The 12,370-nt window shown below is 47.3% G+C and overlaps 1 protein-coding gene across 1 annotated transcript in view; it reads left to right on the top strand.

Moving 5' to 3' along the window:
• Positions 1-12,370, top strand: part of agrn (agrin) — a 582,383-nt gene that overhangs the window by 385,989 nt on the left and 184,024 nt on the right. Inside the window, exon 4 of the mRNA XM_078238727.1 lies at positions 6,669-6,884. Within this exon, the coding sequence (XP_078094853.1) occupies positions 6,669-6,884 (216 nt within the window). The remainder of the gene's footprint in view (positions 1-6,668; positions 6,885-12,370) is intronic.

Consider the following 12,370-nt stretch of genomic DNA (forward strand, 5'->3'; position numbering starts at 1 on the left):
GTTGTCGGTGCAGACTCGATGGGCCAAATGGCCTCCTTCTGTGCTGTGGGGATTCCATGATTGGCTGGCCAGCATTTATTGCCCATCCCTAGTTGCCCTTGTTCAGTGGGCAGTTGAGAGTCAACCAACTCTGCAGTTACATGTAGGCCAGACCAGGTAGGAACGGTGGGGAAGTGGTGGCATTGTGGTATTGTCACTGCACTAGTAATCCAGCATAATGCATTGGGGACCCAGGTTCGAATCCAACCATGGCAGCTGGTTGATCTTGAATTCAATGAAAAAGTTTAATGTTGTAAAAAAAACACATGGTCACTAAAGCCCTTTAGTGGAGGAGACTTGTCATCCTTATCTTGTCTGGCCTACACGAAACACTCGGCCCAATGTGGTCAGTTCGAGGGCAGTTAGGGGTAGGCAATAAGTAGTCCACATCCCATGAATGAGTTTAAAAAAAAGCTTTGCCCATCTTTGTTGTAAATGGACAGCATGGTGGCACAGTGGTTAGCACTGCTGCCTCACAGCGCTAGGGACCCAGATTCGATTCCCGGCTTGGTGACTGTCTGTGTGGAGTTTGCACGTTCTCCCCGTGTCTGCATGGGTTTTGTCTGGGTGCACCAGTTTCCTCCCACAGCCCAAAGATGTGCGAGTTAAGTGGATTGGCCATGCTAAATTCCCCTTAAGTGTCAGTGGTCTAGCAGGATAAATACATGGGGTTATGGGGATAGAGCCTGGGTGGGAATGTGGTTGATGGGCTGAATGGCCTCCATCTGCACTGTAGAATTCTATGATTCCTTCCCTGAAGGACATTAGTGAACCAGATGGGTTTTTCCGACAATCGACAATGGTTTCATGGTCATCAGTAGATTCTAAATTCAATTTTAATGAATTCAAATTCCACCATCTGCCGTGGCGGGATTTGAACCCGGGTCCCCAGAACATTAGCTGAGATTCTGCATTAATCGTCTTGTGATAATACCACTAGGCCATCATGGTGACTTCAATTGAAGGATGTTGGTGGTTTGGAGTCCAGCATTTTCCATTTCGGACAGTTTGTGTTCCCCGTCAAACCCTCCCAAGGTCAGAGATTAGTGGAGGTTGATGTTCTCTCTAACTACCCAAGGCTGATGACTTAGCTCCAAACCTAAGTGCGCCAACTGTCTTCCTTTGCCCTTCCCAAATACCTGCACATCTTGTCAGATCAGAGAGATAGCAAACTTGGTGCTGTTTTGTCCTCTGGAGCTTGAGACTGCCCCAACTCATTTCACATAGAACCTCTGCATCTAACGATTAATTCAGCCTGAGTTAAATGGGAATCAGAGGTGCTAGACTAGGGAAGCACAGTGGTTAGCACTGCTGCTTCACAACTCCGGAGATCCAGGTTCGATTCCAGCCTTGGGTGACTGTCTGTACGGAGTTTGTACATCCTCCCCCTGCCTGCATGGGTTTCCTCCAGGTTCTCTGGTTTCCACCGACAGTCTAAAAATGTGCAGGTTAGGTGGATTGGCCATGCTTACTTGCCCCTTACTGTCCAATAATGTGTTGGTTAGGGGGATTAGCAGGGTAAATACGTGGGCTACAGGGATAGGGCCTGGATAAGATGCTGTGTTGGAGAGTCGGTGCAGACTAGATGGGCCGATTGGCCTCTTCGGCACAGTAGGGATTCCATGACTTGTATGTAGTCCCATGCACTCTCTAATCAGGTATTATAATCCAGGCCAGAAGTTCCAGAGTGTTTCATGAGGTCAACCTGGACCATAAGTTTTACATTTTGAATTTGGCACAGGTAAGCCTAAGGTGTTTTACTCCAGATATGATTCAAATGATCCACCAGGGAGCTTTCATCAAACAAAGTTTATTTAAGAACACAGTTGAACTATAATAAGAAAAATCAACAATAACTTTTACCAATTACTAAAGCACAACTGTAACATTATATAAACCGTAACAGCTAAGTATACTGTCCCAAGCTAAACAACCCCCACAAATATACTGTAGGTGCTAGGCTTAGCACAGAAAGCAAGTAGGCTCGCGTGATGCTGGATTTTGCAGCTTTCCAATACCTGCTGTGAATCAGTACTTTGAATGGAGAATTGAAACGCTGAGGCTTTCCAGCCCTGGAACTTCCAGCACACCGCGAGAGACAGAGACACTACTTGCCTCTAGCTTCTAGCTAGTCAGCCACTGACAGCAGAATTTCCAATACCAGGGAGAGGAACAGAAACACTGCTTTCAGCCTGCAGTCCCAACAGCTTCTGCCAAATTGACAGTAAAACTTTAGGAATTCTCCCGTGAAAAACAACTTTCCCAAGGCACCACCTGACCTGTCAGTCATTCTACACACAATTCAAAAAGGGCCATAAAACTCTAGGGCACTGCATTAGGCCAAATTAAAAATCACCAAGATGCCCATTATATTGCTTCAGCAACAATAAAAGATACCAGTACAGGCGTCACGGCAACAATAACAAAAATACTAGGCCTGCTTAAGAAAACTGCAGAGAAACATGATTAAAATACATTTCTTAAAAGGTCACACAGGTTACAATATTGTGTAAACATTGAGTGGAAATCAAAGTGCAAATCAAAATTTTAAGGATTATAGAATCATCGATTCCCTGAAGGGCAGAAGGAGGCCATTTGACCCATCGAGCCTACACCGACAACAATCCCACCCAGGCCCCATCCCTGTATTAGCAGGGTAAATACGTGGGGTGCAGGTATTTACATTGCTAAACCCTCTGACACTAAGGGACAATCTAGCATGACCATTCCACCTAACATGCATATCTTTGGACTGTGAGAGGAACCCGGAGCGCCCGGAGGAAACCCAAGCAGACACGGGGAGAACGTGCAGACTCCGCACATACAGTGACCCAAGCCAGGAATGGGACCCGGGGCCCTGGCGCTGTGAGGCAGCAGTGCTAACCACTGTGCCAGCCGTGGAAACACCATTAAAGGGCTCGGCTGGGATTTGAAACAGGGACCTTTCGCCCCCTTTTGCTGGAAATACACAAGGCGAGAACCACACTTGTAGACCAATGAGCCAGAAATTGTATATACTTGTATATATTTAACTGGTAAGAATGTAGATAGATAGAAACGGGAATAGACCATTTAGCCCCCTCAAGCCTGCTTCATCTTTCAGTACACCGTTGCCGGAATTTTGCTGGCATGCCTGCCCCGGAATCAGGGCATGCTGAGGCTCATAGAACGGCATTTTCTTTGATTTGATTTGATTTCATTTCATTTATTATTGTCACATGTATTAGTATGCAATGAAAAGTATTGTTTCTTGCGTGCTATACAGACAGAGCATACCATTCATAGAGAAGGAAACGAGAGAGTGCAGTAATGTTACAGTCACAGCTAGGGTGTAGAGAAAGGTCAACTTAATGCAAGGTTAAGTCCATTCAAAAGTCTGACAGCAGCAGGGAAGAAGCTGTTCTTGAGTTGGTTGGTGCATGACCTCAGACTTTTGTATCTTTTTCCCGACGGAAGAAGGTGGAAGAGGGAATGTCCGGGGTCCGTGGGGTCCTTAATTATACTGGCTGCTTTGCCGAGGCAGCAGGAAGTGTTGACAGAGTCAATGGATGGGAGGCTGGTTTGTGTGATGGATTGGGCTACGTTCACGACCTTTTGTAGTTTCTTGGGCAGAGCAGGAGCCATACTAAGCTGTGATACAACCAGAAAGAAAGCTTCCTATGGTGCATCTGTTGGCGAGAGTCGTAGCTGACATGCCGAATTTCCTTAGTCTTCTGAGAAAGTAGAGGCGTTTGTGGGCTTTCTTAACTATAGTGTTGGCATGGTGACCATTGGCCTTGGACGGAATCTTACAAGCCTCAGGCGGGCGAGGTGGTAAAATTCCAGCCCGTAACTCCATCTGTCTGTCTTGGCTCCACAATTTTTGAACGAATGGAAGAGATGTTCTCGCTGTGTCATCTTGGAGCCCTGTGAATCATCTTTGTTAGACATACAACTATTTATTTCCAATAATTTCCTGCACCTACATGTATTGGAATTTTAACGCTCTCACAGTTGGAAAGTAGTGCATCAATCGCCCAATAAAACGTCAGGTAATGAAACCGTGTACCAGCGGACAGGCAAATGAAAGATTTGATTAATTGACTCTAAAGATGGACCTAACCTAGGGATAATGAGAAATATTGAACTGCAATGGAAATACGATGGCCTGCCTTAGTTAATATTGGCATCGTAAAGAAGACTTCTTGTGTGCTGTCCCGAGCAGAGCAGAAGAGAAAAAATAAATTAGAAAAATTGAGGAAAAAGAAAAAGGGAGAAAATATAGGTTAATATGTCAGGATACATCCAAATTAGAGAGTTCTGGATAGGCAAGGCCCTTATAGATCTTATTATAAGACACCAATTTTCACTTGGTGTAACATAAAGACTGTAAAACAATAGTTCAATTGTTGTATCTCTGTGGCAAGACTCACCAGGCAGGATGTTCCTTGCACGCTCGTGAACCCTCAGACCCTCAGAAGTCTGCCCTGTGGGGTGGAAGACAGGGGGGGGTGTCACTCGTTGTGATTTTCTCCAAATGACCCTCCAGAGGAGGGGTCCGTTCTCCTATTAAAAATGGTGGGTGGACCCTGGAAGCAGCAGCAAGATGTGATGGCAGGTAAGTCATAGAGGCTGGAGTTTTACCGGCACGCCCGTCCCGATTTCGGGGCAGGCGAGGCTCCCAGAACGGCATTCCCGGTTGGCCTCGGGTGGGATCTTACGAGCCACGGGCGGGCAAGGCGGTAAAATTCAGGCAACAGTCAGACAGCGCAGAAGGAGGCCATTCAGCCCATTGAGTCTGTACTGACTCTTCGACATAGCAACTTCCTCAGGCCCTATCCCTGTAACCCCAGATATTTACCCCACTAATCCCCCTCACCTACACATCATGGGACACTAAGAAGGCGATTTAGCACGGCCAATCCACCAAACCCGCACACCTTTGGAGTATGGAAGGAAACCGGAGCATCCGGAGGAAACTCATACAGACTAAGGGAGAATGTGCAAACTCCACACAGACAGTGACCCAAAACTGGAATCGAACCTGGGTCCCTGGCACTGTGAGGCAGCAGCGCTAACCACTGTGCCACCGTACTGTGCCGCCTGTAAAGTTTCTAATCACACCACACACATCACACACACACATCACACACACCACACACACACATCACACATCACACACATCACACACACACATCACACACACCACACACACACATCACACATCACACACATCACACACACACACATCTTTATTCCTGGAAGTTTAGCAGCCCATATTGGAAGTTTAATGGGAGAATGTGCCGCTGGGAGCCTTAAACTAGAAAAGTAATCGAAAAACACTTATAGCAAGCTGGACTGTTTGAGTTATCTCTCTCTTTAAAAGAGAATTGAAAAGCAGGAGAGTTACATTAAGCATGTATACAACTTGGGTTAGAGCACACATGGAGTACTCTGTCTCTGTCTGGACTCTGCAGGTTGGATTGGATGTAGCCCAGTGGGCAGGAAATATGGTGGAGGGGTGCACTTATTCACAAGACAGGCCCCCAAAACATTTCCCCTGATTAACGTGGAGGGCAGGAAGGGCTGAGACCAGCTTGTTGGCTGCCGGCAGTTCATTAATGAGGCAGCGGGAGAGAAAGATATACAAGATAGGGTTCGATGAAGTTAAGTGTTAGCAGGTTTGTATGGAATACAACCACGTGGACCAGTTGGATCAAATGGTCTTGCATCTGTGCTGTAAATATGTTGTATCTCTTGACTATAGAAAAATAATAGCAACTCCATATTCTCAGGGCGCAATCTTACCGACTGTTCACGCCGCGCTCCCACGTGAATTTGAGAATTTGTCGCCCAACCAAACCTCCATTTGCAGACAGCGGGATGGGAAAATCCTGCCGGCGTGAACGGCCGTAACCTTCCGGTCAAAGCCTTCAATCGTTGCTCCGAATATTTCCCTGATGATGACATTGCTGCTACAACCCCAGCTATTTCTGTGCCCATTCGCTGTTTATGGTGGCACAGTGGTTAGCACTGCTGCCTCACAGCGCCAGGGACCCGGGTTCGAGTCCCGGCTTGGGTCACAGTCTGCGCAGAGTCTGCACATACTCCCCTTGTCGATGTGCGTTTCCTCCGGGTGCTCCGGTTTCCCCCTACACTCTGAAAGACGTGCTGGTTAGGGTGCATTGGCCATGCTAAATTCTCCCTCAGTGTACCCGAACAGGCATCAGAGTGTGACGACTAGGGGATTTTCACAGTAACTTCATTGCAGTGTTAATCATAGAATCCCTACAGTGCAGAAGGGGACCATTCGGCCCATTGAGTCTACACCAACCACAATCCCACCCAGGCCTTAACCCCACATATTTATCCTGCCAGTCCCCCTGACACTAAGGCAATTTACCATGGCCAATCAACCTAACCCGCACATCTTTGGACTTTTGATCTTTTTAATGTAACCCTACCTGTGGCACTAATAAATAAACTTTAAAACTTGAAAAAAAACGTTGTTCACGTAGATATTTGCTGGCCAGTTGGTGAGCATCGCTCATTGCGTTCTAAGATGAAGTCTGATCGAATGTATGGAGTAGGGCGTACGGTTGTTGGAAAGATGGAATCTCTAACTCCATTCTCCCCTCCTTTTCCCGCAGTGTGTAGAGGTGTCCTCTGTGGATTTGGAGCCGTCTGCGAGAGAGACCCCAACGAGCCAGCCAACGGGATATGTGTCTGCAAGAAAGGCGTCTGCCCGACCGTCATCGCCCCAGTCTGTGGGTCAGATTACTCCACATACAGTAACGAGTGTGAGCTGGATATGGCCCAGTGCACCCAGCAGCGGAGGATCAAGGTCATTAGCAAAGGAGTTTGCGGTAAGTCTTGGGGTTTATTCGGGGAGAAACAGTTGATGCTTCAGTGTGACAAGAACACCCAGCAATAAACAAAGAAAGGGTTTGGATTTATCCGCCGCCGTATCAGCCGTTGGCAGCCAATGAATTCCTGCTGAAGTGTAATCATCGTCAGTACTGAGCCAGCTACTTGTAAAATCGGGACTCCACAAACAGCTGATGGGTGGGGGGATGAGGTAATATGTGATTTTTGGAACCCTTTTAGTTGGGTGGGGGAGATGGGGATAGGGCACTTTTTGAACAATATTCCTTCTGTTCCTCTAAACAAGCAAATGAGGCTTCAGCTTAACTGCTCATCCAAAAGTCAGATGCTTAGAATCCCGACAGTGCAGAAGGAGGCCATTCGGCCCATCGAGTATGTACCGACCACAATCCCACCCAGGCCCTATTCCCATAACCCTCATTTACCTTGCTAATCCCCCTGACATGAAGGGGCAATTTAGCATGGCCAATCCACCTAACCCCGCACATCTTTGGACTGTGGGAGGAAACCGGAGCACCCGGAGGAAACCCACGCAGACACGGGGAGAATGTGCAAACTCCACACAGACAGCGACCCAAGGCGGGAATTGAACCTGGGTCCCTGGCGCTGTGAGGCAGCAGTGCTAACCACTGCGCCACCGTGCCACCTTTCCTGAGAGCAGCACTACCTCAGCTTAGATTACACTTCCAGGGGCTGGACTTGGATTCAAATCTGTAATTTACTGACTCAAAGGGATGAGATTAGGGGAAACCTCTTTTCCACAGACATAGAAACTAGAAGCAGGAGTAGGCCATTCGGCCCTTCGAGCCTGCTCCGCCATTCATTTTGATTGTGGCTGATCATCAAATTCAATATCCTGATTCCCCCCATATCCCTTGATCCCTTTGGGCCCAAGAGCTATATCTAATTTATTCTTGAAATTATACAATGTGCCTTAACTCTTTTGGTGGCACGGCGGCACAGTAGTTAGCACTGCTGCCTCACAGCTCCAGGGACCCGGGTTCAATTCCCGGCTGGGTCACTGTCTGTGTGGAGTTTGCACATTCTCCCCGTGTCTGCGTGGGTTTCCTTCGGGTGCTCCAGTTTCTCCTCTCAGTCCGAAAGACGTGCTGGTTAGGTGCATTGACCATGCTAAATTCTCCCTCAGTGAACGCGAACAGGCGCCGGAGTGTGACGACTGGGGGATTTTCACAGTGACTTCATTGCAGTGTTAATGTAAGCCTACTTGTGACTAATAAATAAACTTTTTACTTTCTGTGGGAGTGAATTCCACACATTCACCACCCTCTGGGTGAAGAAATTTCTCCTCACCTCAGTCCGAAAAGGTTTTCCCCTTATCCTCAAACTATGACCCCTAGTTCTGGACTCCCCCACCACTGGGAACATTCTTTCTGAATCTACCCTGTCTAACCCTGTTAGAATTTTATAACTTTCTCTGAGATCCCCTCTCACTCTTCTAAACTCCAATGAATATAACCTTAACCAACCTAGTCTCTTGAAATGGAATTGTCTGTCATAAACATGGGGTGGTGGGGGGTAGGTTGCGGCAGGGTGGTGGCGGGGTTGGGGGAGTGGTATTGAATCGCCAGGAACGTTTAAAAAAGAAAATTGATACCCATGAGAAAAGAAAATTGGCGGGAGATTGACAGGCGAAGGGGAGTAAGTGGGATAGCATTGTGAGGAAGCTTATACAGACACGATGGCACGAGTGGTCTCTCTCCACTGTGATAACATTCTGTGATTCTGAAAAGAAGGGGCTATCAGCTGATTAAGATGAACGCAAAGCAGCCGACAGAAATGAAGGAAATAGATTTATATCCCCAGAAATAGTGAAAGAGTTGAGGGGAGGTGATGGCCAAGTGGTATTATCGCTAGACTATTAATCCAGAAACTCAGCTAATCTCCTGGGGACCCGGGTTCAAATCCTGCCACGGCAGATGGTGGAATTTGAATCCAATAAAAAAACTCTGGAATTCAGAATCTACTGATGACCCGTGAAACCATTGTCGATTGTCGGAAAAATCCATCTGGTTCACCCAATGTCCTTGAGGGAAGGAAATCTGCCGTCCTTATCCGGTCTGGCCGACATGTGACTCCAGAGCCACAGCAATGTGGTTGACTCTCAACTGCCCTCAGACAACTAGGGATGGGCCTAGCAAGCCACTCAGTTCAAGGACGACTGGGGATGGACAATAAATGCTGGCCCAGCCAGCGACGCCCATGTCCCACGAATGAATAAAATGCTGGGATGGCAGTTCAGTGGGCATGTGATCAGGTTTACCTCTGACTTTCCCTGCGCACCCCACCCAACCCATGATTGAGAACATTGAGATAGTAGTAGGCCATTCAGCCCCTTGACCCTGTTGCTCTGTATATTAATTCCATTTATACGTTGTTCTTGTATCTCCTAATATTCCTGCTGAACGTTATCAATTTTCAATTGTCTTCCAGCCTCAACACAATTTTGGGGGGAAAAGTTTCTACTGAAGTTTAATGTTTATTTATTAGTACCAAAGTAGGCTTACATTAACATTGCAATGGAGTTACTGTGAAAATCCCCTAGTCGCCACACTCCGGCACCTGTTCGGGTACACTGAGGGAGAATTTAGCATGGCCAATGCACCCTAGCCAGCACGTCTTTCAGACTGTGGGAGGAAACCGGAGCACCCGGAGGAAACCCATGCAGACACGGGGAGAACGTGTAAACTCCACACACAGTGATCCAAGGCCGGAATTGAACCTGGGTCCCTAGCGCTGTGAGGCAGCAGTGCTAACCACTGTGCCGCCCAATCGTTTGTAAACTATCGTTTGTTTGGAGAAGTTCTTCTTGTTGTTACTACTGAATGGCCTTGTTCTAATGGCCCCTCTGTTCCTGACTATGCCACCTGAGGAAATAGTCTCTCCCTCCCCACCTTATTGTCTTGTGATGCTGCGTCCCTGTCTCTGAGCCAGAAGTTCTGGGTTTGAGTCCCACCCCAGAACTTGATGACCAAGAAAGATACATTCATAATGCAGTCATAGAGTCATAGAGGTTTACAGCATGGAAACAGGCCCTTTGGCCCAACTTGTCCATGCCGCCCTTTTGTTTAAAACCCCTGAGCTAATCCCAATTGCCCGCATTTGGCCCATATCCCTCTATACCCATCAATCCCATGTAACTATCTAAATGCTTTTTAAAAGACAAAATTGTACCCGCCTCTACTACTACCTCTGGCAGTTTGTTCCAGACACTCACCACCCTCTGTGTGAAAAAATTGCCCCTCTGGCCCCTCAGTCCCAACAGGTTGAGTAGAACCTTCCAAACACGCCAATGGCTGACGGTAAGGGCAGGAGAGACTCCTGGGCAGCTGTGTGATGGGAAAAATGTTGCAGCCTCGACCATCACTATCCATAGCTCAGGATTGCAACAGGCATGCAGAAGTGTATGATGTTGCCACAGCAACTTGGACTTCCTGGGTTAACTGTAACACATGCCCCACCAGTCATCTCATCAACTTGTTTAATCGGTTTAAACATCTCAGCTAGGCCAGTTGCCACTGGGCTGACTCATAATGAATGATGTGGAGATGGCCAGATGGGGACAAGATGTCGGAAGGCAGTTGGCACTAGTGGAGCCATACCTCTCTCTCCGAAGAATTGTGCCTTAGCTTGCAGTTGGCGTGGGGGCGGCGGAACTAGAGAAAGAAATTGTTTATGGCTGATTGTTAGTATAAATATTTAACAGAACACAAAACCTGCTTGTGTTAACCAAGCATGGAGTGAGATTCCACCCCACCCCACCAACCCTATGATTGACGTGCTCTGACATCCCATCAAGAATCCAACAGAAAAAAAATGTTAACGCGGCCCCTCTTCAATAGCCTTGCTGTGCAAAAGTGCATGGAGCTGTATTGAGGCCCCGGTGTCAGTATGTTTTGTTGTCTATCGTGCTGTCCATACACAGCCCCTCTCAGTTTGCCAAAACCTTGGGCACATCCAATCCAGTTCATCCTGACAAGAGGCTGTGCTGATTTATCATACCACCCGCGTACCTTGGCCGCTGCTGTTCTTTGCTGTTATCTTGTTCCTTCCACCCAACCTGTCCTGATATCGAAACCGGAATACTTGCTGCTTGACAGATATTTTTTAATGATTTCAAAAATGAACTCTTTAAATGGTCCACGAGCTAGTTTTATTTTGCCCCCGCAGATTTTCTTTCCTAGTGTTTTTTTCCCTGTATCGTGGTTCGAAATATTGCAAATATTAACCGGCAAATGCACAGCGCACGTATTGTGAATTTGTTCTCGTGCGTTAGAATAACAGCTGACGGAATATTGTACGTATCCTTACATGGTCACCCGCTAATATCGTCAAGGAGAATGTTGTTGGGATGTCCTGGCCAGGATTCCTGCTCCATTAAACACCATTGAAAATATGTTACTAGCTGGCCGTTGATTCACTTGCGGGACCTTTCTGTGCAATGCTGCGTTTCCCCCCACTTAACAACACTGACTGCACTTCTGAAGTATCCCATTGGCCTTGACATGTGTTGGGACTCTGTGAGGATGCGGAAAGAGCGACATAGAATTGCGAGATAGCCCTTTCCTTTCTCATCTGTGGCTATCTTGTAAATTTGTGAGGAGTTGTCCCTCGAGGATCAGTAGGGGAATTGAGGGTCAAAGTGGAGTTGAGGATTATCATGTCAGATTAATCATGGCGGAGCAGACTCGATGGGCCGAATGGCCTACGTCTGTTCCTACATCTTATGGTCTTCGGCCACTTAAGTCTATCCCACCATTCAGTTAGATCATAACAGATCCACATTATACAATTCCATCTACCCATCTTGTTTCTGTGGATCTTAACACCCCCACATGGAAAATAAATCCATCTCAGCTCTGAAATTTTCAATTGGCCCCCAGCTTCAATAGATTTTAGTGGAGAGAGTTCCAGATTTCCACTACCCTTTGTACTTTGAATCACCCATAAATGGCCGAACACTCATGATAGGCTGTGCCCCCTGATCGGGACCCCAGCAACAGATGATAACGTTTCTCCCCATCGAACCTTTTCAAAACATCTTAAACACTCCCATTAGATTATCCCTGAAGCTTCTGTACTGAAGAGAATACAAGGTTCATTTATGTAACCAACCCTCACAATTTGCCCCAGCATCATTGTGCTGAGTCAGTGCTACTCTCCTTCCTAGAACATTGATTTCCTCTTGAGGTGTTTCCAGAACTGGACACAGTATTGGAGAGCACAAGAGAAATGAGGAACTCTATCCCATCACGGCTGGTAAGGAATGGCACCTGTGGCTGTCAGTTTCCTGCCCAAATACAGGTCTGACCCACAGCACCGCAACCTTCAACGTGGTTAGGGCAAGGAGGCAAGCCCCAATCCACCCCAGCCAGAATGGGGATCCAACCCCATACTGTTGACATCAATCTGATCCACCCTGGCCACCTGAGTCAGCCGCTCTCAAGTT

The sequence above is a fragment of the Mustelus asterias genome, chromosome 22 (assembly GCF_964213995.1).
Source record: "Mustelus asterias chromosome 22, sMusAst1.hap1.1, whole genome shotgun sequence".
NCBI lineage: Eukaryota > Metazoa > Chordata > Chondrichthyes > Carcharhiniformes > Triakidae > Mustelus > Mustelus asterias.